Source organism: Macrotis lagotis, chromosome 5 (genome assembly GCF_037893015.1).
Source record: "Macrotis lagotis isolate mMagLag1 chromosome 5, bilby.v1.9.chrom.fasta, whole genome shotgun sequence".
Classification (NCBI taxonomy): Eukaryota; Metazoa; Chordata; class Mammalia; order Peramelemorphia; family Peramelidae; genus Macrotis; species Macrotis lagotis.
The window spans coordinates 204,536,754-204,556,796 of NC_133662.1; the positions used below are offsets into that span (position 1 = coordinate 204,536,754).

Here is a 20,043-nt window from a genome sequence, read left to right on the forward strand (position 1 = left end):
AGGGGCAGCTCAGTGGCACAATGGATAGAATACCAGCCCTAGAGTCCAGAGGATCCAAGCTCATATCCAGTCTCAGACACTTACTAGCTCTAATCCTAGTAAATTGATCCTGTTTCCCTCAGTTCCTTATCTATGAAATGAGCTAGAGAATGAAAACAGAAAAATCACTCCAGTATCCTTGCCAAGAAAACCTCAAATGGAGTCATGAAGAATTGAGCAACCAAAAACAAACTGTCATGAAGGATGATTGGCACATTATTCCATTGAAAGAAGAATCTCCTGTAAGCAGATGATTTGGTATACATTGCATCAAGTCCAAGGACCTTTCAAAGCAAATTACTAAATGAGATTCGTTGACACCCACCTATTTTTTTCCTAATAAGTATATAAAGAATACATATTGATCAGAGTAGAACATATTGTTGGATGGTCAAAACAGAGAGAACTGGTTCATAAGTCCACAGATTGTAAACAGATACCTAACAGAGACAATGCACTTCACTTAGAATTGGATTAGAAGAGAAAAATGAGCTTGATAATACTGCAAAAATGCTATAGCAATATAATGACTCCAAGTTTCTACTTGAAACTAAGGTCCACATTTTTATCAAAATTCTTATGAAGAGACATAAAAATATTTGAAGAAAAGCAGTTGATTATCTATAAATCAAAGGAGAAAAATAGCATAAGAATTGGTAAATGGGATCATAACCTACTCTAAGATAATCACAAAAGGCACTAGTAACAGGGTGAAAAGCCTAGCTTTAGCAGTGGCTGCTACCTAGCCATGTAATTTAATATGAACAATAATACCAAACTGTTTGGCAGGCAGGCAAGATTCCAAATTTTTGTTCCTGAGAAATGACAGAGGATTATTTTTTTAGCAGTCAAGTACTTAATGGTTTTGACTATATTGTAACCTCATTAATTCAGACCTCTCTAACAGAGATTTTGTGATGCCACCCAGAAGCCAAGCTGCAGTTTACTTTTGAAATGTGTCTATAATTACAGAGGATTATTAACATATTAATAGAGTAAACAAAACTATAATGGTGATGCTTCCCCATTTGTGAAAACAAACAATTTACTGGCTCTTCTGATGTATCTATTTACATCCACTATAAATGGGGCGTCACAGAGCACTGCCTCAATACACATAATGATTACAAATTGTTCCCATATGTCATTACAGGGAGAATTACAAAGTACATACAGGATTTGCCTCTGACTCAGGCAGATCTGAGTTCAAATTATAACTGAAGTATTCTGTCTATGTGACTCCAAGCAGTTTATATTATTCATCACTACCTACTGTCCCCCTCCCATAGGCACAATAGGAGAACAAATTGTACCTAGAATTATTTACATCAAGGGAAATCAGAGATCAGCATGTCTCTAATGCTCGACTTCCCACAAAACATAAATGAGAACTTTAATTTGGCTATATTTAATTAAAATTACCACATATGCAGTAAATTAGCAATGCTTAACTTCTTTTAGGAATAATCTAAAATTTCTTTTTATCAGTAAGGGAAACAATATTGCATTTGGAGTCAGAAACTATAGGTTTAATTTCGTGCTCTGCTATTCACAACCTATGTGACCTTGAACAAATAAGGTAATATGTCTGAGTTTTAACTTTCTCATTTATCAAATGAGGAGTTTGAACTACATGTCTTCTTAAATTCCTTTAAGATCTGAATTCTGATGCTGTTAGAATCAAACAAGTGAGTCAAGGCTTAAATGTATAGCTCATCAATCTTGATCAAATTTACTCATCTGTAAAATGAGTCAGAGACATATTTTGGGGTGACTCTGAACTCTAAATCTATGATCTAATGAGTTAGAATAATCACCTCCACTTATACCCTTTCAGTTGTCATTCTAATGTCACTGAAAGATATTCTAAAGAGAAGTGAGTCAATCAACATCCTTTAGGTCATTTTAACCTTCCATAACAACACTCCAAGAATGACAATGAAAACATTAGTCAATGAAGTATTAGAAAGTATTGTGCTGGCTAAAGATGGATTGAGTTATCCCCTTTATAGCCTTGGAAAACTATTCATCCCTAAAGGCACTGAGAGAGAAAGACAAGGCTGCCTATCTGCAGTTTCCAAGAGGAGAGATAAATCATGTTCTGGCTTTTGTGCGTTTAGTTACAGTCAGAATCATCCGCAGGACCTTAAACATCACAAGTATTGTAAACTATTAGACAGCTGAGAGGTTAACTGGAAATTCAAGCTGTCAGCAAGACAAAATAGAGGACAATAAAGATAACAACTAAATATTTCTCTATCTGTTTTTTTTCTGTATATCAAAAAAGAGGGAAAAACTGCTTTTGATCACTATTGAGAAAACATATCATTTAATAGTATAAAGAATGTTGAATGCTAAATAAAGGCATGAAATTATTTATATAAGGAATCAGAGGACCTAACAGTATCCTCTCTTGTCTGTTCTATGTATAAACCAAGTAACCTGAAGAATATCTAATTTTAAAGCTATGCAGCAAAGCGATTTCATTAGAGCTTATCGTCTAGTCATGTGAGATGGAAAAATATCACTATAGGGAAACATTGAATGATGGAAAAAGACAGGTACTCTGCACATTTTTTCCAATATTCAACAGGACATGAAGCATAGTATATCTTAGAGAATTTTCGATTAAGTAAGAAAATTTTCAATGAAAAAAGATGAAACTATTTTAGCAGTTATCCATCAGGACCTTGCAATTTACCCAGTGTAAGACCCATCTAGAACTTAGCCTGAGGTTCAGAGATTAAGGGACTTGACCATAGTCACACAGGTATTAAATGTCAGAGGTGAGATGAAGTCAAATATAACACATTATCTTCTATGAAGACTGCTTCTCATTTGTCAATAATTTATTAATTCAATGATAGAAGAATAAATAATTTTTCAGAGAGTCTTAAGTAGTACTGATTTTTCAGTAGCTCAGGCACAAGATTTAGCATTAAGAATTTCTATTTCTTGTCTTTTAAGGATTCTACCTTATTTTTTACCCTTCAGAAGCAATCACTGTACAATAATTACAAATGAAATTCACATTCAAAAATTGAAAACATTTACAATGCATGCATTATTACTTGCCCTTCTGTGCTTGTTTTAATTATCATTATTGCTTTGTGTTCCTTTTTGCACATTTTAATAAGTGAATTTTATTAACAATTGTAGATAGAGGCTATTTCAAGTGAGGAATCTAATTGTCATTTAAAAAAATGTACAGCAAATAAAAGAAAAGAGAAAACAATAATACTTACAGGGGGACCTTTGGGTCCAGGGAATCCAACAGGGCCCTGAGGTCCTTGAGGTCCCTGATTTATGAAAAAAAGAAAAAATATTATTATTATTTCTCATATTGGTGCTCAAGTCCCACAGAGGGCAGTTACAAATGAGAAAAAGTCATTTAAGCATTGCCCATGTTGCAATCAGCAAATTGTATTAATTCTAATGCAAACTCATTGGCGAAATTTTCTGCAGGCCACACTACTACATCCGAAAATATAATGGGGAAAGTAAAAAGCATGACTTGCAACATGAGAGCTATCATTTGCAGTTTATTTCTAAAGCATTAATACCAAAAGGAATGAGACCAGTGCACTATAGTAACAGAATTGTGGAAACATAACGAGATAGGCTCTAAGCTAATCTAAAAGCAACATGGATTTATTTTCTTTGCTCCTCACTTCTATTATGTGATGCGAATTACTTTGATATTCTTAACCTGAGGACACTGCAGCCCTTTGCTATTCATGCCAAACACACTTAGACAACATTTTTATTCTGAGTCAGCTGCTATTAGCATTTTACTATCCAAGAGACAACTGTAGAATAGGGACCTTTTATTCCACAACTCTCAGAAACAACATTTTTTTAAAAATTCTCCTCCATGCTTCCAAATTAGGATGGAAGCATTTTGAACACCACAAATAAATATCAGTTTATTATTATGATCTGTGAAATTCAGAATCTCAGGTTGAAGGACAACTCTACAGAACATAATAGAGAATACTTTTCAACTAATCACTGAAGTCCTAGATACATTCACTTTGAATATAATTTATCTTAACTTACCAATATAGATATTTTTATTTCTCCCCCCCCCCCCCGCCATGAGAGTAGAACTTTCCTCACTATTTTTAACTAACATCTTAGGAGTAATTTTGTGCCTTTAGAATTTCTCATGATATGGTATTTTAATGAACAATGTTTTCCAAAGCCTTAAAGAATCTTTGAGTTTTATTTAATATAGACAATAACTGGTGCTTATAAAATACTTTATTATTTGTGCTTTCCTGAAGAAATGTTATGTCTCAGAAAAGTATAAATTCATGGAAATTATCAAATGCCATATAGGTTGTCATATTTTAAAATATATAGCATATGTTCAGTTCAGTCAATATTTTCTTGATTTCATTTGGGGTTTTCTTGCAAAGTTAGTGGAGTGGTTTACTATTTCCTCCTCCAACTCATTTTAACTGAAAAACCTCTGAACAACTAGACTATTCTAAGGACCAAATGAAATAACATGTAAAGCAATTATAGAATTGATTCCTGATTTTATTATTAAACATAATGATGAACTATATTGAAGTTGGTTGAAGAACAAGATTAGATAAGGGATATTGTTCTATAATGTTGAAATCGTCATTATTTCAACTAAATGACAATTAAGAAAAAAGAATACTAGATTAGAATCAGTAAACATCAGTTTTAAGTCCCAGGTTTGCTACATATTGACCATATGATTTTAGATAAATCACTATCTTTTATGACTTCATTTTCCTCATTTGTGTAATGTAGACAGTATTTTTATTTCCTCTCTCATAGGTTTATCATAAAGCAATTAGTTCTTAACAAATCTGAATAACTTCTAGGAAAAGAAACTAATATTTCAAACAAAGACAAAAAAATATTGTATGTGGGACCATATGTGCAAACTAATGGAAGTTAAGGGAAACTGAGGGAATTTTTTGTTTTGAATAGAAAGATTAATAATAAACATATTTATGTTGATTTAAAAACTGATACACAGGTGAGAAATATAACTGTATGAGATATAATAATGTCTTGTTTGGAAACAAGACTTACATCTTTGGTATAGACTAGTCATTTATTTTCATGTTTTTATTATACAGTTTTATTTTTGACATGAACTATATTCAAATCAGTGAAATTATTTCTTTTTAAATGAATTCTACTTCTAATATTTGTAATCAGAAATAAGTATTTTACTACCCAAGGCAATGGTGCAGTATAGATTAATCTCTCGGGTTTCCCAACTACTCAATTTTATATGAAATTATAGAAACAGCTAAAAGGACTTTAAAAATCATGTAGTCCAATCAGCTCAATTTACAAAGAAAATAATGTTTACTAAGTGTTTACTATGTGGAAGGATCAATACTGGGTTTGAGGAATACAACTGAAAAAATTAAATTAATAACCCCTTACTTCAAGAAGCTGATACTGGGAAGGGGGAAGGCTGTTGTTAGTATAATCAATTTGTACAGAAATAACTGAAAAGACTATTTGCAGCAAAAAATTTAATTTCAATATGAAAAGAGTATAAATGATTGGTAAATGAGTAAAATGATGCCTGAGTTGTGCTTTGAAGAAAGTTAAAAATTCTCCGTAGTTTAGGGAGATTAGGAGAATGAAGGAAAAAAACTTTATTGGCAACTTTCCCAGAATCATTAACTAATAATTCAAGAGATAGGAATAGAACTCCTCTCATCTCTAAACCCATATTTTCTTCTCTCAACAGCATTTAATGGTGAGTTTGGCCTTTCTTAATATAATTTGAAGCTTATTTTTTAAACAAGCTTCGCTTTTTTATCCTTTCCTCTCAAAATTTATCCTGTTTTCAGGATACACAATGAAGTACATAAAATTTCTTTGTTAAACACACAAATGCAAAGTTTCTGCATATTCAATTCAATATTTTTTAACAGTTGAAATGTTTTAGAATTGAAGTTAATGTTATTTGTGAATCTTTATAAATAAAAACATTAAGATTAAATTGAAAATCATACAAATTTATATGTATATATCTGTATCACTTTGGGAGAGATATTCTCTGTAGAGAAATCTATGACTATTCCTAGTGAATTAAATCTTTAATAATCACAATCTGTAATATGCTCATTTATCCTAAATTGAGCAATAAGATGTGTTCCATTTGAGCATTAAGAAAATATTGACTTTAACTTGCAAGCTGGCAAACAGTTTTGGAGAGAAATGTGGAAGTGTAAAATTCATTAAGTAGAATGATTTTGTCAAAAAATAAAACTACTTTTTTTATAAAAACAAAGTAAAGAAATTTTTAATTCTTCATCTACTGACATTTTTCTATCTTATATATATATATATATATATATAATATTATCCAAATTAACTTATCCTTTCCTCCTATCATCTCTTAATTTGAGCTCTTTTCTGACTGTACATTTTATATTAAAGCATATTTATTTTATTTTATTAAAAAACCTTCAGTATTAGATTGTAACAAACCAGAAATACATGGGTTTATCCCTTGATAGGATGTATTAATTATTTCTTAATTTTAAAAATGTTGTTAGGAGTGTTAAAAATTGGCAGACTATAAATTAATCTAGTTATATAAAAGTTAAACTTCACCCAATAGCAAATAGAGGGCATGCTCACTCATCAGTAGTTAGCTCCATTGTGTAGCAATTGAAAATCAATTTTTCTAAATAGTTTTTCTATTTACTGGAATAGATGCTTTATCTTGATTTTAATGTATATTGATTGTAGCTTAATGGCTAATGGTAGAGTCCATTTCGCCAGCATCATCCTGCATGGTTAGGATGCATTCTCAAATGAAATGCTCTGAAAGGTGATAAGGGATCTCATGGTTTCTATAAGAATTTTTTTAAACCATTAAGCATGTTTGGCTTGAGGTTGAGAAGGAAACTATAGACCAGTTCTGTACAAGGTTTATGTCATTTTGAATTCAATTGCAAATTATTCTGATATACCTACTCTTTCAAATCAGTGCAATAAAGAATAAGGCATCACAAACTGTGATTCTGGTCTTGAGGGAATTGGGAGGATTAGAACAGCAAGTGAGAGAATTGAATGAACCACACTGAGTCCATCTTGTGACTCAATTCTGGAGCTAGCTCAGTTCCTTTTCAATTCAATTATGGGTTTAGCTCAATTTCTGTCTTGTGAGAAAACTTCATTCAATTGTGGGAACTGAGAAAAAAAAATCTTATTGTATTGTTTGAATTTAGCCCTGTGTGGCTGGGAAGCTAGACTACCTCTGCCTGCTGTTTAAAGACCCTTAAAGGACTTCGGTTATGCCAACCGAACCCAAGTTAAATCTGAGACTGAGACAAGAGTTTCTAACAATTATACATCTCAAGTAACCCATATGTCTTATTGGAAACCTGGTCCCAAACTGACCAATGAATTATTATTTTTCATGTTCCTTTGACTGAATTGGAGAGTGAGGCATTCCTTTATTTTTTTTCCCTGATTTCAGAATATTGTACTTATTCACTCTCTTTCCAATTAGAAATCTGATTACTTATTTTTGTAAACCTAATTTCTTTCCTATAATTAATTGGCTTTATTTGATCAATTGTTTTTATGTATAAAAATCTGTCCCCCCGTGTTTGGTGTCTAGTGCTAAGCTGAAGTGATTTGGTTCCAATTTATTAGGTGATTGTCCTGCATTATTTAATAAATCAATATGCTCAGAAGGTCAATCCTTTGTTTCCTCAGTCATTTCATCTTTTACCTATCACAGTCTGCCTAATTGCAGTTTAGATTGAATGGGTATATGTCATACAGGGCCAGATTGCTCTGCCCATAAATGATGAATATGCATTAAAATATAAAACAGCAATAAAAAAGTTCCTATCTGTATTATGCAGTTGAATCTTACTTACTCTTTCACCAGGGGGACCAGGTGGACCATCACTCCCTGAAGTGCCCTGAGGAAAGAGAAAAGGAGAAAAAAGTTAATTTAGCAATATTCAATCAACTTCTGGACTGAACCAGATAGCTAAAAAATACTTTACCTTTGCACCTGGTTTTCCTGTGGGACCTCTTGCACCTCTTGAACCACGTGGTCCCTGAGGATTTGAAAATAAGGCAGATGAGACTCATCCTGTACTGAATATTTTTCAGAAAGAGTCATTTTTTCCTTTAAAACCCCCTCATAAAATATTGAACTCAAGATGCAAAAGCAAAGTCCACTATTAAAATGAAGATACCTACCGTTGGGCCACGCTGTCCCCGGGGGCCTGGTTTGCCAGCTACACCCTGCCAAAGATAGTTCAAATGGTTTCAAGATATAGTATATTACAGTGAATTATAGGTCTGGTGTTGAATGAGGCAGTATAAAGTTCCCTCAAGTCTAAGATGCAATTTTTCTTCTATTTGGATCTTATGCATTTTAATTTAAGTAAATAGATTTTTTTCTCTTAAAATTGACCATTTCATTAAATTCATTGGATAGTTTATTGAAACAAGTTTGACTCATGGGAACCCTCTATCTATGTTATTGCAACATGTGCTTTTATTGTATACCTAACTACAAAGAGCTGTTGGGGAGAATGGAACTATAGAATCAAGATGCAAAATTGCAAATCCAACCCTCTTTTGTCAAGTGACTTAAAGGTGTTAAGGGAAAAAAAGAGAGATGGAATTTGGATACAGTAAAATTACAAATTTGGTTGATCCTTTGGAAAAATTGAAGAATGAAGTATAAGTAAACAAAATACCAATCAGAAAAACTAAAAGGAATGCTATTCTTTTAAGGAAAGATATCTAAATTAGAAACTTCAATAAGTAACAATACTATTATTGTATAATTCACTCAAATACTATAAATTTATTTTTTTAATGAGGAATCTCAATTTTCACTAATTTTTAAAAAAAATTTCAGCCAAATGCATTTAATATATTTCAGTGCACAAATTTTACCACATTCAGGATATTTTATATATTTATTTCTACTAAAACCCTATGGCAGTTTGAGGCAACAATTGTTATTCTTTTGTCTTGGGGAACAAAAAATATTGAACAATGTTTTGGCTTGAGTGGATTGGTAGAAAAAAATGGAATTTCATCCTTTTTAAAAACAAAGCAAGTCTAATGGGATAAAGACAGAGTCAGTTGCTACCTCTCACAAATTTGTTTAAATTACAGTGACTTTTTAATTGCTAATTGAAATGAATTGGAGGCACAACAATGAGATATATTACCTCAGTATGAAAATGCCTCATCTAGGGTTTCCAAGACAGTTGTTATTTCTGATAATTTTATCACTATTTTTAAAACAATATTAGTCGCTTTGATCTGAACTTCAGAGATGGCAAAAGAGAGCAATGACCTTCCTAACCTATGTCTTACAGAGATATAATCTTTGTAGAAGTATTCACAGCAGTTTCTCCTACCTGCTGTGATAGATGAAGCTTAATCTTACAGTTTATTATTTGTTTATTTCTGCAATTAACCCGTTTCCCATCTTATTTGCTTCAACTTAATATCTAACCTGATATCATCCACAAAATTGCTGGTACAATTTTCTTTAAATGAATGTGAAAGGATCCTTATATAACATACCCTGGCACCTTTCTCTCCATTGGCACCTGGGAACCCTGGAAAACCAGTAGAACCCTATAAAAAGAAACATATTTTAAAATCAATTGTAAATAGTTGGTGATAGTCTCAACTCCATAGTCTATCGTTAAAGCGAAACAAGCATGAAAAAGTGTGTAATATGAGATAATTTTTTCAAGACAATACAGCTTTGTTTCATATATTTTAAAATCAGCTTACCATAATACTTCAAATTCTGAATGCATTAAAAAAACCAAGAGATAAAATGAAGTTTAATTTTTACTTCAATAGTGAAGAAATGATTAAATAATACATTTTCCCCTAAGGTAAAATCAGTAATACAAAAGAAAATATCTTTGAATTGGCAAAAATTTTGAGTATTGATTCCATATTGTTCCTTAAAGCTTTGTGAATAAATCTTCCTCTCATCCTATATAAATTACTTGGGGAACATAAAAACAGGGAGGCTGTGAATAGCTTTCCCTTATTTATAGCATTTACTTTCCTTATGATCTTAACAAAAGACTTTAATGAAAGATTTTAAAATTCTTTTGGTATTTTTCCTTTTGGCTTCCTTTCAGTTCACCTGGAAAGATTTTTTCCCTCCTATATTTTATTGAATTACTCACATGACATATAATATTAATTTTTAATCATTTAACTAACAAGGATTTGCTGAATGTTTACTATATTGAGTTTACATTCTGGTGGAGAAGAAAACATGCAAAGAAATATGTATATACAGGACAAACTGGAAGTAGAGAATCATGCATAGACCATCTCAATATAGTTTTAAGAATTCAAGCTCTTGTGCATAAAAGACTTTTCAATTTTATCTTTGCATTTCCAAGGCTTAACATAGTGCTGACACATAAGAGATTTGAAGAAATAATCATTGAAAGATTAAATTCAATTCAGCAAGCAATTATTAAAAGCCTATGGTAAATGTGTCCATAGATACACAAATATATGTGTGTGTGTGTTTATGAAGATATTTATATACCTGTGTACATATGTGGAAGGGAGAGAGAGAGAGAGAGAGAGAGAGAGAGAGAGAGAGAGAGAGAGAGAGAGACATAGACAGAGAGAGAGACATAGACATAGACATAGACAGAAAGAGAGGAGACAAAGTTAAGGAGAAATGAGAAAGAAAAAAAGGAGAGGGAGAAAGAGTCTGAAACAAAGGAGGGAGAAGCATATTTGTTATGAATGGGAACTGAGAATGAGGAATTGAGGATAAACCTAAAGTTGTATACTTAGGTGAATGGAAAGACGGTGGTGCTGTAGATAGTAAGAGGAAATTTGAAAAGAAGATATTGACTTCTTTTTTGGAAATATGGAGTTTAAGATGCATTTAAGAAATTCAGTTTCAAAAACCTAAAAGGTAATTGGTGATTTGTGATTGGTGATTTGGTGATTTAGACCTGGAAACAATCCACAAAGAGGTAATTGAACCTATGGGAACTAATGCCTTCAACAAGGAGAAGTCAGAACAGAACAGAGCATTTAGAACTATTGATTCAGAGAAGACCCTGACATTAAGGAGGTGTTGCCATGACAAGCAAATGAATTGTATTTGAATGAGGGGTTGTTGTGCTAAGTCACCAGCCTCACTTTCTCCTCTGGGAGTCATCTGGTCCAGTTACCAGATACGGATAACGATGACTGAAGATAGCCCTAGATTCAAGACAATACAGGGTTAAATGATTTGCTCAAGGTCACACAGCTAGCAAATGTTGTATCTGAGGTAGGATTTGAATTCCTATTCTCCTGACACCAAGACCAATGGCTTATCCACTGTGCCACCTAGCTGCTGATGAAACAGTAAAAGAGACTGAAACATAGCAATAGAACAGATAGGAGTCATATTTTTAAAAAGAGTATTCAGAAGGAGGGGATGATGTATAGTGTTAAACAAGATATCTAAGGAGCATGGTGGGTGGAGTACTGGACCAGAATTTAAAAAGATCTGTTGAACTTTGGGCAACTCATTTACCTATCTTATCCTCAATTTCCTCATCTTTAATATGAGGATAATAACAGAACTAGGGATGATTATGAAAATCAGAAGTGACAGTTATTGTAAAGCACTTGGCAGAGTTCCTGGCTTATAGTAAATGCTATATAGATGCCAGCTATATTATTATTGTTATTAGTATTAGTATTAGTAGTAGTAGTAGTAGTAGTAGTAGTAGTAGTAGTAGTAGTAGTAGTAGTAGTATTTATCATAGGTCCAAAAGACTGAAGATTAAGAAAAAAGAACATCAAATTTGGCAGTATGGAGAATCAGTAACTTTGAAGAGGGTAATTTCAGTTTAATAAATGGATCAGAATCCAGCTTCTATAGGGTTTAGAAGTGAACTGGAGGAAAGAAAATAGACATAGTTAGTGAAGATGCATGTCTCAAGGAGTCTAACCATGAAGAGGAAGAGATACAGAAGATGGCACCTAGTGGATATGGTGGATCGAGTGAGTGTCTTGGTTTTGTTTTTACTTTTTCTTTCTCTTTTATGAGGATAGGGGAAACATAACTGTTGTTGTAGTCAGTAGAGAAAGAGCTAGAAAATATGAAGAGATTGAAGATGACACAGTGGAGATATTAGAGGGAAAAATTTTCTGGGGAAGGCATCAAAGACACATGTTGGAGGGTTGGTTTTGGAAAGAAGAATGGCATCTCTTCACGTGAGACCAGTGTGAAGGAGGAAGTAAGGACGGGAGGGGATGTCTGAATGATGTGAGATGGGGAGGAGAAGAAGTTTTTTTTTTAGGTTTTTTTTTTTATTTGCAAGGCAAATGGGGTTAAGTGGCTTGCCCAAGGCCACACAGCTAGGTAATTATTAAGTGTCTGAGACCAGATTTGAACCCAGGTACTCCTGACTGCACCTACACCACCTAGCTGCCCAAAGAAGAAGTTCTTAGTGAATGGTCTCACAATTTATGAATTTAGGAGAGAATTAAGAGGGTAGGTGAGATATGAATGTGCCAAATGATTGTTGAAGAAAGGCAAGAAAGTTTTGAACAGATGTTGTAAGATAATGAATGTACTAGAGAAAATATAGTATTTGCCTTGCTGCAGTTTTTTATCTTTCTTTGCATCCCTAGACCTTATCAAAAGCCAAGCAATGAATAGGAGCTTGATAAATACTAGCTGAACAATTTTCTGATTGACTTAAGTGAGGATCCAGGTAAAATTAGATAATAATCATTTGAAATGGATACAATCAGCATTGTTACATATTTCCTTCAACTCCATTCAACAAAGAAAGTAGTTATTGGATGTATTCAGTTTGGGTCTGTCAAAGTAAAATTAGTGATCAGACATGGGGAAAAAGGGAATTATGGGTGTAGAATAGTTTATACTACCTACAACTTGAGCCACCAAGGGGTTGAGATAGTAAACAGAGGAGAATGGAACTGGTGCAGGAGTAAATGATCTGTAAAAGAACTGAGAGGTGGAAGGATAAAAAGTCATAATGACAAGAAAAAACATAAGGTGATAAATCTGATGAAATAATGGAATGGTAAAAGTATAATTAGATAAATATTTTGAGATAATGAGCATGGAAATAAAATTTATATCTGTGTATAGCTCTCTAACATATATTGTGGGAAGAGAATAGATTGAGGAACTGGGAAATTTGGATATTTGAGGGAGTATCAATATGTATATTGATGAGGCCTAGAGATTGGAAGGAAAGAGTGTGAGTCTATCAAATAAATTGAAAAGAAAGGAGAATATTCCAGGATATGATAGATAGCAATCAATTTATTAAGTACCTACTATGTACTAAGCACTGGATCACTAATATCTGTATATAATTATGATGATAACATATTTTATATAATACCTACTATGTGCCTGATATTTCTGTGCTTTACAAATATCTTGTTTGATCCTCACAATAATCATAGGAGGAATTGTTATCCTCACTTTACAGATGAGTAAATTGAGGCACACCAAAGTTAAGTAATCTACCAATTCTCACATTTCTAGTGTCTGAGGATGCATTTGAACTCATGTCTTCCTCAGTCTAATGCTATCCATTGTGCTACCTAGGTACTTCAAGGTGATCTATTTAGATAGCATGAACCTCAAAGGAACAGATTGCTTAATGAATATAAATCTAAAAACAGTCACAAAAATAGTCATTAAAAGTGAATCAAAGTATATATATATATATATATATATATATGTATGTATATATATATGTTCGTGTGTGTGTGTGTGTGTGTGTGTGTGTGTGTGTGTGAAAAGAAGTAGCTGGTATTGGAAACAGTGATGAGAACAATTTATTAGGACAAGATAGGACTGAGAGGAATGTGTATATACAAACACATACATGTACACATACACATGTTAGACTGAGAACAGTCTGTGGACCAGAAATCACAGAGGTGGTTAATTTAATAACAGAGCAGTCCTTTGACATACCAGTGAAAATACTGTGCCCCTTTAATGATAATTTTCAGAGCAAGAAGTGGAAAATTGATGCAGGAAGAAGTGTCATAGCACATAGTTGCGGATGAATTTTAACCTGAATATTTGATAACTATACAAATTATTAAATATTAAACATATATTTATATAATCTATGAACACATCTGTCAAACTTGCATTTTTTATAATATTTTACTTTAAACATAAATGAATTTTACCTAATATTTTTGTGTATCAGGTAGACCAGAGGCATAAAAGAAAGCTTATTCAAGATAGTTTTTTTCATTTAATTCTATGAAAAGGGGTCAGAGGACTGACACTCCCCCTCCCTCAAAATCTCTACAAATTGCCAATTTAAACAAATAAATGTAATAACATGGAACCAGAAAAAGTTCATGAAAAAGTGAAAACCTGTTTCTGTCACTCAACATAGGTGTCAAGAAGAAGTTTAAAGTAAAAGGTGGTAGTAAGATAGTTAATGCCATGAGAAAAAAGTATCTTCAAAGATAAAACATTTTTGGATATAACTGGGCTGGAGTCAGCTCATATTTGTTATATTTCTCAGCTCATATGTGTCTTATATTTTGAAAAATCATGATTTATTGTTACTAATATCTCCTGAAACAGACTAGGGGCTCTATTTTTGTTTGTTTCTTTCTTACTCTCTTTTGCATTCCAAAATGTCCACATTTTGTCTGATTTTCTGTTGTGCTATGTAGTATGTATATATATAGATATATATATATATTACTGATGAAATTTCAGTCTTCTTTGCTAAAATTTATCTGTAAGAAAGATGCTTAAGATTTCTTTCAAAAATAATTTTGTTGATAAAACATTTGGGAAAAATTGATATCTGAACTAAATTTTTCTTTACCTTTGGACCTTGTCTTCCGGGATATCCTGGTAATCCTGGAACTCCAAGTTTTCCCTGAATTTAAAAAGAAAGACAGATAAAGAACATTGTCAAAATCTATTCTAATTCAAATGCCATATTGAAAATTTTAAGTAACTTAGCTAATAACAATTACATATCTTCCTCATATGTGCATAGATATATTTGCTTAAGAAAATCATAAGCACTTGATTTTCAGCTGTTTGTTTTCTTTGGAAGAAAAGAGAAATAACTATGTTAAGAAAGTCTCTTAATAACATCCTAACCAGGAAGAAAAAACTTAGCATAGGACAAGGAAAGGGACCAGAGTGCTAAGAGTTCTCTGCTTGAAAAAAGTCATACGTACGGTATACTAGTATAAGGAAAATTCCGGAATATTAATCTCTCTCTCTCTACATATATATATATATATACATACATATATATATGTATATATATATATATATGTATGTATATATATATATACATATATATACATAATATATATATATTATGTATATATCAAATCTGCTTGTCAAAAGTCTTGAAAGAAAATAACTATCAATTCCCCAGTCTATGTTAATATGTTATTCACCTATCAATCAAATTATCATATCATGCTCAAGAATAAAGCCAGAAAATTTTCCTGACACCAAGATGGGGAAATCTCCAGTTCTTTTAATGTGCAGGATAACCAAGAATACACTTTAAAACTCAAATCTTGGGTCAGTCACTTAATACTCTGTGTGATCTTACTTAAGTCACTTAACTTCTTATGACCTCAGACCTGATCTATAAAATGAGGGAGTTGTATTTGATGGTCTCTAATATCCTTTCCTGTACTCAATCTATTATCATTATGTACTACATTTTCTCATTTTTAGAATTAAGGAATCATATGAGATGATTACTGAGAATTAGAAATTATTAAGCATTAGAAATTATTGAGAATTAGAAGAGGAGGACTTTCTTAGCCCTCCCTTCTCATGCACTACACTATACTATTTTCAAGCTATTTTTATATGACTCTTTTTTTCTCTCTCTCTCTCTAAATACATATAATATTTGCATAAACATTTGTGTATCTATACATATACTATGCACTCATAAACATTTTTGCAAATATATATTCAAATATATATGCATAACCATATATAAAATACATATTTATAAACACATCCACATATATTCATTGCTCTAGTGATCTCTGAGCTATGAGGAAAACATTTTATAATCTTATAATTCTCTAAAAATAAGGATTTTTATTTTTTTTGTTTTTTTATTTAAGACAATGGACTTCAAAGTTACTTGCCAAAGGTCAATTATTAAATGTCTGAGGTCATATTTGAACTCAGGTACTCCTGACTCCAGGGTCATTGCTCTATTTACTAATCCACCTAGCTGACCAAATTTTTATTTTTATCTGTTTCCAAAATCCTCACTTTTTACTTGGGAATGATTCACTTAGTATATTTAGTATTGGTGGTGGGGACTGCAAGCTTATTGCTATAGTAATATAGATATATGATAGTATTAATCTCATGAAAGAAAACTATAAGTATATTCTTCTATTTGTGAAACAAGATTCCTTTCAAAGATTTTATCCCAAATTCCAGCATCATAGAAATGCATTCCTTCATAGAAATTTTGGAATCTTGAGGGATATGTGAATTCTTTCAGGTGACTCCTATGCATGTAAGAGTTCTATATTGTACTGAATAATATAAATTCATTTTAACACAATTATTATATACCTACTATGTCAAGGTACTGTACCTAATACTGGAGATATAAAGATGAAAAATTTCAGATTCTTCATAGCACATTTTGAATTTAACAAGGGGAAATGACACATTAATATATAATCACAGTGAAATTTGAATATTAAATGCAGAGAAAAAAAAGAAATCAAAGTATCCAGGAAGGAAGGATGAGTTTGCTAATAATTGAAGTCTACATAACTAATATAATTGGAAAGTAACCTTTTAACCAATTCTAAATTAATATTTAAAAGCTAGATGTTTACCAATTCTGAATACCCAACAATTTTGAAAAACTATCATTCCTATTAAGTTAGATTATTCTATTGCACAAAAACATAATAAAAGTGATGGCACTCCATTGATTTACAAAAATATGAAATAAAGAATTAGGTTTTCAAATATATATTAAAGGCAAAGCTGATTACTATAACATTTATTAATAATGTTGAGTTTAATGTCTCAATGTTTCTATGAATATTTTGCAGAACACAAGATTTCTGTAGTTTTTTTAATGGAAAACAAATCTTAGTAATCAAATAGTTCATTTCCAATTTAATGGATGAGGAAACTGACTTTAACAAGACAAGGATTTCCATGATTTCTGAAAGCATAAATGTAAACATAAAGAGACCAAAGGTGAGAAGAAAATGATGTCTTTTGACTTCAAAGTCTAAGAAGAATTTACTTTAACAGCTACAAATTTATCCTATTTAACCATTTTTAACATAATTGGTTTTTAGGAAACAGTCCAAACTTTCTTTTCATAAAATGTCTTTTGATTCTCACACTGGCTGAATAACTGGAAAAAAGATTTTGAAGTTTTTGTAATATTCTATCATGAAGCGCTTCTACAAGACAATTAAAGTTTAAAATCGTTACTTTTCAGCATTTTGAACTGTTTTTTGAGCTTTTCCCTATTATTTGACTTTAAAAGTCTAGTAAAAGAGACAGGGCTTCTTTTATGTAGATGTTCCCTCCATTAATGCAGAGTGTGATTCTTCAAGTGCCTCACTAGACAACCTTCCTATGTTTCTCATAACTGAAAAAAAAACCTGATCTCTAAATGATGAGCTTCTAGAAATTCTGGGAAATTAATTACTTTAGTTCTTGGTTAATTGATACAGAATTCATTGTCAGATTTGTATTCTAGGTCTATTTAGTGTAGGAGAATCTTCCAGAGCTTGGGTTCCACTGGCTTAAACTTCAAAATCCCAGTGTCATCTCCATGCAAAAGAAGAAGACTTTAATGGAAAACAAAGAATACAAAAAAAGTTTATAAAACCCTTTGATTTTTCTACATTAGAATGTCCATAGTGAGTTATCTGTCTCTATGATGAAATTTTGTGCTATAGTGAACATGGAATCCTTTCACAGTTCATATCTTATCTCAGAAATTAGTTGTGTGATCCTTACAAGGTATATGATTTCTCTCAGACTTAATATCTTCATCTGTAGAATGAGGATAATATTAACATTTACCCAAGAGGATATGAGAAAGGATCAAATGATATAATGCATCTGAATTATTTTCATTAAAAATTGGGACTAGAGATAGGGATTAGGTAGTACAGTGTCAACCTAGAGTCAGGAAGACTTGTGTTTACATTCAGCCTCAGACACGTCCTTGTGCTCCTGCATAAGTCAATTAATCCTGTTTGCCTCAATTTCTTCATCTATTTAGTAAGCTGGAGATAGAATTCACAAATCATTCTGGTATTTTTGCCAAGAAAACTCCAAATGGGATCATGAATAGTAGGACATGACTGAAAAAAATGACTCAACAAGAGGAGAAGGATTGAACTTGTAATTTCAATGATATATGGAGGCCCCAATCTAACAAACTCCTCGGCATCTTCTCTACACTATATTGTCATAAATTGTGGAACTTTTTATTTTCAAAACAATATTTCAATATAATCATTTCCTTTTTAATGCTGTATATTTTATTATATAAATTTAAAATATTATTCTGAGAAAAGGCACATAGTTCATCAGACTATAAGGAGGTCCATGATACAAAAAAAAATGGTTAAGAGCTCCTTTTTGTTAAAAGAACACTCTAAAATAAAGGATTTGCCCAGATTCACAGCCACCAGGAGTTAGAATAGGAACCTGAATTTTGGTCTTAGCATTAAAGCTGCCTCTTCTATTGTAATATATTTTCAGAAAAATAGATCACTCTTTAGTTTTAGGCCTCTAAAGCAACACACAAGCTCTTTATGCTATTCATATATATATATATATATATATATATGTTATGTGTGGATGAATAAACATGTGTATATATATGCATATCAATAAGGAGAGGTTAAAAAGCAGTACATGAAATATCTAGTTAGCAATTCCCATCAATGTAGATCATAATTATCTTTGATATAGTAAAATAAAATGATAATGTACTAGAGAGGAAAAACAACACTTCCTAAGCATCTATTTTGTGTTAAGTACTATGTTAAATAAAAATCTTATGCCATTTGATCCTCAAAACAACCCTGGGAGGTAGGTATCATTATTATTTTCAACCACATTTTATATTTGAGGAAACTGCTGGGAGAGAGACGGTGGTTAAAGTGATTTTCCAGGATGATATAGATATAAAATATTCAAAGCTATATTAGAACTCAGGTCTTCCTGACTGTGCTTCTCAGTTTATCTGAGGAGTTACTTGAGATATAAAGAGGCTAAATCAAGGAGACACGATTTCTTTGGTGCATATGTAAAAGATTCCTGAGTAAAGGGGTTTTGTCAATTTTATCTTTGTATTCCCAGAACATAACAAAGTGCCTTGCATAGAATAGGTTCTTAATGAATATGTGTTGAGCTTAATCTGTACAACACCCATATAAGAAATGATACTTAAGTTGTTGAAAAGAAAATCACATAAATCTTAAAGTGCTCAAAACTTTTAAAGAAGAGTCATTAAATTCCATAATATTTGAATGCAGATGATAATATCTAAAGACAAATTTGTATCATATAGACATGTTTCAAATAGTCTGCTCTATTAATTTAAAATTAATATATATTTTATTCAGGGTTATATAATAGGTTTTACTATTTATATTGCTGTTGTTCAGTAGAGTCAGTCATGTCTAGTTCTTGATGAGTTCCTTTAAGATTTTCTTGGCATAGAAGCTAGAATAGTTTGCCATTTCTTTCTCTAGTTTATTTTAAAAATGAGGAAATTAAGATAAACAGGATTAAGTAACTTGCCCATCGTCAAATAGCTTGTAAGTGTCTTGGGTCGAATTTGAACTTGTCTTCCCAATTCCAGGTCCTGCATTCTATCTAGTATACCACCTAATTGCTCTCACTATTTATGTAATGTTTTACAAATAACTTATTTT

General features: G+C 31.8%; 1 protein-coding gene across 1 annotated transcript in view; it reads right to left on the reverse strand.

The window, feature by feature from the left end:
• LOC141489455 (uncharacterized) overlaps window positions 1-20,043 on the reverse strand; it is a 216,996-nt gene that overhangs the window by 47,382 nt on the left and 149,571 nt on the right. Inside the window, exons 31-36 of the mRNA XM_074190069.1 lie at window positions 14,937-14,990; window positions 9,625-9,678; window positions 8,275-8,319; window positions 8,076-8,129; window positions 7,944-7,988; window positions 3,285-3,338 (exon numbers count right to left, since the gene is read on the reverse strand). Coding sequence (XP_074046170.1) covers window positions 3,285-3,338; window positions 7,944-7,988; window positions 8,076-8,129; window positions 8,275-8,319; window positions 9,625-9,678; window positions 14,937-14,990 — 306 coding nt within the window. The remainder of the gene's footprint in view (window positions 1-3,284; window positions 3,339-7,943; window positions 7,989-8,075; window positions 8,130-8,274; window positions 8,320-9,624; window positions 9,679-14,936; window positions 14,991-20,043) is intronic.